General features: G+C 52.7%; 1 protein-coding gene across 1 annotated transcript; it reads left to right on the plus strand.

Moving 5' to 3' along the window:
• Nucleotides 1-3,156: 3,156 nt before the first annotated feature.
• Nucleotides 3,157-4,092, plus strand: LOC309685483 (olfactory receptor 14I1-like; the record flags this gene model as incomplete). Its single annotated transcript, XM_082501246.1, has 1 exon — nt 3,157-4,092. One exon carries the CDS (start codon nt 3,157-3,159, stop codon nt 4,090-4,092), a length of 936 nt encoding a protein of 311 aa, XP_082357372.1.
• Between the last annotated feature and the right edge of the window lie 6,541 nt (nt 4,093-10,633).

Here is a 10,633-nt window from a genome sequence, read left to right on the forward strand (position 1 = left end):
TTTCCTGCAAAGCTGCCACCCAGCCACACCGCCCCTGCCCTCTGTCATTGCACGGGGTTAGTGCACCTCAAGGGCAGGACTTCAGAGTTCTCTTTATCGGACATCATGATACTACGTTTGGCCCATCCCTCTGGCCTGTCTATGTCCTTTGGCATGCCAGCCCTTCCCGCCAGAGTAGTGTCTGCAAATCCTATGAAAAAGAACACTTGCATCTTCTCCAGGTCCTTCAAAACATGATAAACAGGGCAGGTGGCAGGACAGACCCTTGCAGGAGCTTTCAAGCTAGATGCCTCAAGGCGGAGTACCACGCATTGACCACACACCTCTGAGCCCAATCAGCCGTCTGGTTAGTTACCCATCTCCTTATGCACCCATGCAAGCCATGACATCCTAATTCGGGCACAAGCATATTGTGGGGGAAGATGCTGAAAACTTTGCTGACTTCCAACTTAAAAGACCAGCACTGCTCTCCCTGCGCTGAGCAATCCTGTTCTTCCATCACAGGAAGCAGAGAACGGTGGGACACAAGCTGTCCTGGGTAAATCCAGGGTTTCAGACACCCACAAATGGGTTCTGAGCGGTCACACTCTGGGGCACAGCCTTGACTTCCCCTGCTTATCCGTTGGCCAATTTTTAAAAGAGCATGCAATATTTGGATGCTGCCAGTCATCAGGGAGTTCCCTCCCTCAACCTCCATGGCCTTTCAATGATTACGGAGTGTCATTGGACATGCTGGGACATTGGCTTACCCTGTCATCTCCCTCAGCTGCCACCCCTCCTGTCCCATAGACTGGTAAGGATTGTCTTAGTTAAGGTGACTTGGGAACAATCCACTGCTGATGGTCTTCCACCAGATTCCTGCCCCGAGTCTCAGAGCCCTGGGAGACCTTGCTGGGGCAGACTGAGGCAAAGAGGATGTAGAGAATCTCCCATATAGCTCCACCCGCTCTCTGAAACTCAGCAGTGGCCACACAGTGGCTTTGTTTCTCTTCAAACTGTTCCTGAAGGAGTAAACACTCATTCTGGTGCCCTTGAATTGCCTTTCGGGGTTAGATTGAATTGCCATCTGGACTATAGCAGAGCTTGGAGAAGGCTGTCCTTGAAGACCAGCTGGACTGAGCTCTGCCACCATGTCACAGCTCTGTCTGCCACAGGAACGGCTCCAGCTCGTCCTGTCTGTGCCCCTGGCCGAGATCATTACTGCTCGTTTGGGCTGAAGCCCCCCAGCTGTGGCACCAGGCAAGCGGTGACTTGCCATAAGGACTCCTGGTACTAAGAGTCCAACACCCAGTGTGTGCTATTAATGGGACAAGAAGAGAGGGCCAGCTCTTCTTCTGCTGTGTGAAATAATACTGCTGGAAGTAAGTGTCTCTGCGCAGCTGAGGGAGGGAACATCAGAGATTGCATCAGCCTTTTTCACAGGCGGTTCCCCTGGAGCCCCAGGGACATCTCTGAGGGAGCCCAGAGGGGACAGAGAGAGTGCCACCGTGGGCTGGTCCTCTGCTGCTGAGCTGGGCCGGGCTGCTGGGCTGGAGGGAGCTCCTGGCAAGCTGGCAGCGCTGCAGAGAGGCAGCTCTGCCCAGGAGCAGGGCTGGGGGCACTGCCTGCAGGCAGAGAGGGGAGACCTTCGAGGCAGAGAGAGCTTAAAGGCAGTCTGGAGTGGGGGGTGCTGAGAGCTCAATGGGGCAGAAATCTTCACCGCCCTCTGCGTGGTAAGTCTCGGGGTGCCGGGCAATGCAGCTCCAGTTCCTGGAGGGATCTCCTCAAGCTGGTCCATCTGAGAGCTGCTGGGCTCTGTCAGGAGGACTCTCTCAGTTTCTGTGCTGTAGAGGAGGAGGATGTGCTCCAGAGCAGGGCTTCCCTGCTGCCCGGTGAGAGGGACAGGGCCCGAGGGCTGCCTTCTGCTGGGGATGGTTGTGGAGGTGTGCGTAGGGGTGTGCAGGCAGGGGTGGGCAGGGCTGTCCTTGCCGACAGGGTCCCTACACCCCGGGGCTGTGTGCCGGGGCAGGGACTCTGCCAGGGTCAGCTCTCCGCCTGCCCGGGGAGCTCCCACGGAGCTTCTGTGGGAAGAAGCAGTGGGTGGAAGGAGTGACTGCCAGCAAGGCAGATGCCTTCTGTTGCTGAGATGGACCTGTGTGGGTCAGGGCTTCTCCAGATCCCCATCACCCCCAGGATATTTGCAGAGGGCCCGTTTTGAAGAAGGACATCGAGGCACCTTTCCCCTGAAAGGGAACAAGTCTGTGCTGTGGGATTTCTCCTCTCAGCTGCTGGGTGGGCAGTGGGAGGTGGGAATGGATTTCTCCTTTGTGGAGAAGGCACAGAGACCCCCGTTCTCGTTAGCTCTTCCCTGAACCCCTCCTGAGCCCCCGCACACCCAGAGATGCCCCCGGGCAGCGCTGTGCTGCCAGGAGGGGTCTGCAGGGCAGAGCTGAGCACACAGCGGGTGGGATGGGCTCTGGGGAACTTGCAGGGAGGAGACCCGGGGGCAGAGAAGCAGCTCCAGGCAGGGGCAGCTCCTGGCAGCCCAGACACGGGCAGGGACAGAGAGGGAGCTGCTGCCAGAAGTGCCCAGGCAGGGGGGATCCTGGCACCTCCCGCCACCCCCTGACCTTCAGACAACTTCTCCGCAGCAAGCCTCTGCTCTCCTATCCCTCCTGCCCCACAGCCACAGGGTCCAGAGCCCGAGATGCCTTCTCGGCAGCTGCACCTCCAGTCCAGGAGATGTGTTTGTGTCCTACAAGTGATGCACAACATAAAAACAAGTGCCCTGCAGTGTCTCTGTCTGGAGACACTGTCACTGAGGAGAAGGCTTCACTGCACGCCTGCCTGACTCCCTCTCCTCGCTTCATTTTTTCAGAGCACAGACGCTTTTCTCCTTGTTTCCCCACCCCTCTGTTGAACTCTGCATCTAAGGAGTTGGGGAAGGGGTACGGTCAGCTTCTCTTCTGCCTCTGATTCTGCCTCTGACTCCTGCCCCAGATGTGCCCTCATGGAAAGTAGGTGTCGAAGCAGTATTTTACCGGATAAGGGAGAGTGTCACTGAGTTTGCGGGGTTGGGAATGAGCTGGGTCGCATGGGGATTTCCTCAGAGAAGTCTCTCCTGGTTTGTCACTGCCTTTTCCCCCTTGGACAGGTCCCCCTGCCCAGAGGCAGCAAATGTCCAACGGCACTTCCATAACACAGTTTCTCCTCATGGAGTTTGCAGAAACACGGCAGCTGCAGCTCTTGACCTTCTGGCTCTTCCTGGCCATCTACCTGGTTGCCCTCCTGGGAAACGGCCTCATCATCACCGCCATCGCCTGCGACCACCACCTCCACACCCCCATGTACTTCTTCCTCCTCAACCTCTCTATTCTGGACCTAGGCTCCATCTCCACCACTCTACCCAAACCCATGGCCAATTCCCTCTGGAACATCAGGGCCATCTCCTATGCAGGATGTGCTGTCCAGCTCTTTTTCTTTCTCTTTTTTATTTCAGCTGAGTATTTTCTCCTCACCGTCATGGCCTATGACCGCTACATTGCCATCTGCCATCCCCTGCACTACGGGACCCTCCTGGGCAGCAGAGCTTGTGTCCGCATGGCAGCAGCTGCCTGGGCCAGTGGGTTCCTCAATTCTCTCCTGCACACGGCCAATACATTTTCACTGCCCCTCTGCCAGGGCAATGCCCTCGACCAGTTCTTCTGTGAAATCCCCCACATCCTCAAGCTCGCCTGCTCACACTCCTACCTCAGGGAAGTTGGGCTGATTGTGTTTAGTGCCTGTTTAGTCTTTGGGTGTTTTGTTTTCATTGTGGTGTCCTATGTGCAGATCTTGAGGGCAGTGCTAAGGATCCCCTCGGAGCAGGGACGGTACAAAGCCTTTTCCACGTGCCTCCCTCACCTGGCTGTGGTCTCCCTCTTTCTCAGCACTGCCATGTTTGCCCACCTGAAGCCCCCCTCCATCTCGTCCCCATCTCTGGACCTGGTTGTGGTAGTGTTGTACTCGGTGGTGCCTCCAGCAGTGAACCCCCTCATCTACAGCATGAGGAACCAGGAGCTCAAGGATGCCCTATGGAAACTGGCCCAATGGACGCTGTTTCACCGACAATAACCTGCCACCCCTTCGCTGCACATTGCCCAGGGCATATCTTAGATCATGACCCTAATTTTTCTCTTGTCATAACCCTGATGATTGATATTTTTCTGGGTTTATACTATTTGTGTTGGGGCTTGATCCTACTGTGTCTGACCCTTGCACAACACTGAGTCAGATGTGGCCGGTCAGGTAACAGCTCTTATATGAAACAGGATGTCTCAGGTAGAATAGCGAGAAAAGGGAAAAACAGGGAAAAACAAAACATTGGCGGAGATAAATATTTTTTAATAGAACAGTAACAGAAAATAAAAGCAGTAGCAGTAACAACAACAATAATAATAATAAGTATAAGTATATATAGAATAAACTGATGCAAAATATATTACTGTCAACACCCAAAGATCATTTGCCCGCCTGTCCGGAGAAGTGATCACTGATTCCTTCTCCCAAGCCGACTCCCATTTATATACTGAGCATGACGTCTATGGGATGGAACATTCCTTTGGCCAGCTTGTCTTGTCTGTGGCCCCCCACCTTCAACGGGAAGTTGAAAAAGTCCGTGACAATATAAGCATCACTCAGCAACAACTAAAACAATATGTGTTAGCAATGTTATTTTCATAGTCAATCCAAAACAGAGCAGCTACCAGGAAGGATATTAACTCTATCCCAGACAAAACCAGGACAGCGTCCGCCCCTTATTCTATACCATCTACCTCATGCCCAGGTCTTACACTTTTCCATAAATCACCACCATTTTCCTGTCTTTCATATATGTATATATGCACACAGATATCATTCCCCTAGTCCATGGCCCATCCCACTGAAATGTCCCTTGAGTTCATTTAGTCCATGACTTTGGGCTCCGTCTGTTGTAACTGTCTTTCCTGGCAGGAGACGTGGTGTGTGATGTTGAATTGTTGCGTGCTGCATCTGGAGCTCGCAGCTGGTGTAGCCGGCAGGGCCCATGCCCATCATCTGTGGGTTGAAGATGTCGATCTCAAGACAATTCCCGAGTGCCAGTTGCTGCAGCCACTTCTGGTTCCATCACTTCTGCACTTTGCTCAGTTTCATCAAAGTTCATTCTTCATTAATTTAGGTCACTTTCACTGCAATGCCATAGATAGAGCATATAGCCACTGTAGTAGTGATGACATAGAGTGGTAATTTAGCAATAAATATATAGTTTGATTCATCGGCTGTTCTCACCAAAATCAGATCCCCTTGAGGAACACATTGGTCGTCCCCATCTTCCTGCATCACCCACCAAGTGCAACAAGGGCCCTAAACAAAAGAAAACCCACAGATAGGATTGCCTTTGCCTGTGTCAGGAATAACCCAGACTTTCTTCCCGAACATATTCTTCATGTGCCCTATGGGGACTTTATCTCCTTTCACAGTATGGAAAAGTTCTCACTGGGCAGGGACAGCTCCATAGCAGATCCTCAAATGTTACCTAACCAGGTGGCCTTTGCTAAATGGGCATCCCTGCATTTGAAGGTCCCACCACCCATGGCTCTCAGTGTAGTTTATAGCAGTCCGTTGGATCGTTTGATCTTCCCAGAGGCTCGTGCATGGTAGTGGATGTGATACACCCACCCAATGCCATGCTCTTTGGCCCGCTGCATGCTCTGCTCGTGGGATGAGGGTGTGCAGGCCCCGTGGCAGGCAACAGCGCCTGCCTCCGAGCACTGCCTGCTGACAGCTCACAGGAACAAACCAAGCGTGGCATCATTGCCCTTTGGGCAGTGCCTGCTGCGACAGGGCAATGGGTAATAGTTCTAAGGTAGAAGAGGGTCGATTTAGACTACATAGAAGTCTTTTCCTCTGTTTTACCAGGTAGAGAAGGGAGCAGCCAGAAACGGACGCATAATACATGTCAACTCCTGGCTACGTGGCTGGTGCTATCATGAGGGTTTTTGCTTTTATGACAATAAAATATGAACATGGCCTTTTAGAGAGGGATGGGATCCACCTGTCTAGAAGAGGCAAGGGAGTCTTTGGCAGCAGGCTGGCCAGCTTGGTGAGGCGGGCTTGAAACTGTCACATCCAGCTGGGCAATAACCACAGCCAACCAGAGCAGTGACAAATATTCCTTAGCGGACTCCCAAGGTGATATCCAGAAAGCCAACCACCTCCAGGGCGTGTACGACTGTGATGGATCCTCTCGCTCTCCTCCAGGGAACCTGCATGCTTGATGACCTCTCTGAAACGGCTGTACACACGCAGTGTGGTTAATGGACAGGAAGAAGTACAGATCTGTGTGCAGTCACAGGGCTATGGTTTCATTGCAATTACAGAGACCTGGTGGGATAGCTCGCAGGACTGGAATGCTGTCACAGATGGCTATGTACTTTTTTGGAAAGACAGGCCAGCAGGGTGAGGTGGTGGAGTTGCTCTCTATGGGACAGAGCAACTGGAACTCATTGAGCTCTGCCTGCAGCTGGATGAAGAATGTGTTGAGAGCTTATCGTTAAGAATTAAGGGACAGGCTAATGTGGGAGTCACTGTTGTGGGTGTTTACTACAGACCACCAGATAAGGAAGAGGAAGTTGATGAGGCCTTCTACAGACAGCTGGAAATAGCCTCATGGTCACAGGCCCTGGTTCTCTCGGGGGACCTCAGCCACCCTGGTATTTGCAGGAGAAACAACACAGCCAGGCACACAGAGTCCCAGAGGTTTCTGCAGAGCATTGATGAGAACTTTCTGACACAGTTGGTGGGGAAACCAACGAGGAGAGGTGCACTGCTGGGCATTTTACTGACAAATAAAGAAGGACTAGTTGGGGATGTGAAGGCTGGGGGTAGCCTTGGCTGCAGTGACCATGAGATGGTAAAGTTCCGGATCCTGCGTGGAAGCAGGGCAAAATGTAGGACTGGAGCACCTCTTTTATGAGAAACAGCTGAGAGAGCTGCGTCTGTTGAGCCTGGAGAAGAGAAGGCTGAGAGGGGATCTCCTCAATGCTTATCAATATCTAAAGGGAGGGTGTCAAGAGGATGGGGGCAGACTCTTTTCTTTGCTGCCCAGCGAAAGGACAAGGGGAAATGGGCACAATCTGGAACACAGGAAATTCCATCTTAACACAAGGATAAATGTCTTTACTTTGAGGGCACCAAAGCACTGGAAGAGGCTGTCCAGAGAGGCTGTGGAGTGTCCTTCTGTGGAGATATTCAAAAGCCGCCCAGCTGCATTCCTGTCCAACCTGCTGTAGGTGACCCTACTTTGGCAGGGGGGTTGCACTAGATGATCTCCAACGGTTCCTTCCAACCCCTACAATTGTGTGATTCTGTGATCCTGTGATTCTGTGATCTTCTATGTTTTCCGTTGGCCAAAGGGATTCCCCACCAGTGCCCACGGATGCTGCCCTGTCTCTCAAAATTGCTCCGTTAGAGCTTGCAGTTCCCTGCACGTGTCCTGAACCACCTCTGGCACCTCAAATGTCACCCGATGTTTGCATCGGAAAAGCTCCCTCCTGGCGTCTGTCTCCATTGCTCACAGGGCAGCTCAGAGAAGGAGCTCACTCTGATTTTGGGCAGCTGAACTGAGGCAAGAGGAATCCCCGCTCCGGTCTCCCCAGAGCCTTCTCTTCTCCAGGCTGAACAACCCCAACTCTCTCAGCCTTTCCTCACAGCAGAGGTGCTCCAGCCCTCGGAGCATCTTTGTGGCCTCCTCTGGACCCACTCAAACGGGTCCATGTCTGTCCTGTGCTGAGGGCTCCAGAACTGGAGCAGCACTGCAGGTGGGGTCTCACCAAAGCAGAGCAGAGGGGCAGAATGCCCTCCCTCGACCTGCTGGTAATGCTTCTTTTGATGTATCCCAGGATACCGTTGGCTTTGTGATCTGCGAGCGCACATTGCCAGCTCATGTCCAGCTTTTCACCCCCCAGTATACCCAAGTCCTTCTCGGCAGGGCGGCTCTCCATCCTTTCATCCCCCAGGTTGTACTGATATCAGGGATTGCCCCAACCCACGTGCAGGACCCTTCACTTGGCCCTGTTGAACCTCATGCTGTTCATATGGGCCCACTTCTTGAGCCTGTCCCGGTCCCTCTGGATGACATCCTGTCCGCTGGGAGTTTCAATCGCACCATTCAGCGTGGTGTCATCAGCATACTTGCTGAGGGTGCACTCGATCCCACTGCCTATGTCACTGATGAAGATATTGAACAGTACTGGTCCCAGTATGGACCCCTGAGGTTCACCCCTTGTCACCAGTCTCCATCTGGATGTGAGGCCGTTGACCACTACTGGATGGGACTATCCAACCAGTTCCTCATCCACCGAACAGTCCACCCTTCATATCCATGTCTCTCCAGTTTCACAGAATCACAGAGTGGTCAGGGTTGGAAGGGACTTCTGGAGATCATCTAGTCCAAGCCCCCTCCCAGAGCAGGGTCACCTACAGCAGGTTGCACAGGACACGCCCAGGCGGGTTTGGAATGTCTCCAGAGTGGGAGATTCCCCCACCTCTCTGGGCAGCCTGTGCCAGTGCTCTGCCACCCTCAAAGGAAAGAAGTTACTCCTCATGTTAAGATGGAACTTCCTACATTCAAGTTTGTGCCTGTTCCCTATAGTCCTATCACTGGGCACCACTGACAAAAGACTGTTCCCATCCCCCTGGCACCCTCCCTTTAAGTATATATAAGCATAAATAGGATCCCCCCTCAGTCTCCTTTTCTCCAGACTAAAAAGCCCCAAGTCCCTCAGCCTTTCCTCATAAGACAGATGTTCCAATCCCCTCATCATCTTCGTAGCCCTTTGCTGGACCCTCTCCAGCAGTTCCCTGTCCTTCTTGAACTGGGGAGCCCAGATCTGGACACAGTACTCCAGATGAGGCCTCACCAGGGCAGAGTAGAGGGGGAGGATGACCTCCCTCGACCTGCCGGCCACACTCTGCTTGGTGCACCCCAGGATGCCATTGGCCTTCTTGGCTACCAAGGGACATTGCTGGCTCCTGGGCATCCTGTTGTCCACTGGGACATGCTGCTGCATGTTCCCCCAAGATCTTCCTTTCTTCCAGCTGGACAAGCCCAGCTTTTTCAGCTTCTTCTCACAGCACAAGTGCTCCAACCCTGACCACCTTGGTGGCCCTCCACTGAACGGGCTCCAGTTTACCAGTGTCTCTCAGGCATTGCAGGGGGTCAGAACCTGGAGGAGTATTCTGGATCTGTTCTCAAATGTGCTGAGCCCAGGGTGATAATCACTCCCACTGGCTGTGCTCCTCTTCCTACCACCCAGGATGCTTTTGGCCTTTGCTGACGGCTCCATGTTTTGGCTAATGAAACCAAAGGACCACCAGAGCCTTTCCTGCAGTGCTGATACCAACCTAGGCAGTCCCTGCCCTCTGTCACTTCAGGCCCTTAGTCAACCTCAGCGAAAGAACTTTAGATCTGTCCTTGTTGGATAACATGATGTTACTAGTGGCCTGTCCTTCAAGCCTGTCTAGGTGTCTTGGGATGGCAACCCTGCCCTCTAATATAGTGCCTGCTCTCCTCATTGAGGTGTCAGCTACAAATGTTATGAAAAAAGCATTTTATCATCTCCTTTGGGTAATTAAAAGCCCTTGAAATATGGTGTAACCTGACTAGATACATCCCTCTGGGCAGAACACTATGCATTCACCATGTTATTCCAAGCCCGAGTACTGATCTCAGTTATTACCCATCTACTTATCCACGCAATCAGACCATAATGTCCTAACTGGACACAAGAATACTGTGGGGAATGAGGCTGATAGCATAGTGTTCGGTGCACAGTCTAGTTGGAGGCCTGTAAGTAGCAGTGCTCCCCAGGGGTCAGTACTGGTCAGTCTTGTTCAACATGTTAATCAACGTCCTGGATGAGGGCACAGAGTGTACCCTCAGCAAGTTTGATGACATCTGTTGGAAGGGTAACACAGCAGGGCATAGGCAGTCCAGGAAGTTCTTGGATTGTATTGCCAATGTCTTTCTCCCAGTGGTAGAGGAGCCAACGAGGAGAGGAGCTCTGCTGGACCTAGTCCTTACCAACAAGGAGAGGCTGGTAGGCGGTGTCAAGCTCAAGGGCAGTCTGGGCTGCCGTGACCATGAAATGATCGAATTTGAGATGCCCAAGGCAGCGAGGAAGGTGTGCAGCAAGCTGACCACCCTGGGCTTTAGCAGAGCTGATAGTGTCTTCTTGAAGAATCTGCTTGGTATAGTGCCAAGCTTGGATGAAGCACTGGAGGGAAGAAGGGCCCAAGTAAGCCAGTTAATATTCAAGGCTCACCTCCTCCAAGCTCAGGAGTCATGCATCCCTACAAAGAAGAAGGCAGGCAGAAAAGCCAGGAGGCCTGCATGGATGAACAAGGAGCTCCTGGACATGCTCACAAGTGAAAAGGAGGCCTATAGGGGGTGGAAACAGGGGCGGGAAGCCTGGGAGGAATACAGAGAAATTGTTCAAGCAGCCCCGGATCAGGTTAGGCAAGCTAAAGCCCAGATTGAACTAAATCTGGCCAGGGGCATCAAGACAAACAAAAATCCTTCTTTAAGTATGTCGGTGAGAAAAGAAAGACTAGGGAAGATGTGGGCCCTCTCCGG

This window comes from Vanellus vanellus (genome assembly GCF_965231255.1).
Source record: "Vanellus vanellus genome assembly, contig: HAP1_SCAFFOLD_76, whole genome shotgun sequence".
In the NCBI taxonomy this organism is placed as follows: Eukaryota; Metazoa; Chordata; class Aves; order Charadriiformes; family Charadriidae; genus Vanellus; species Vanellus vanellus.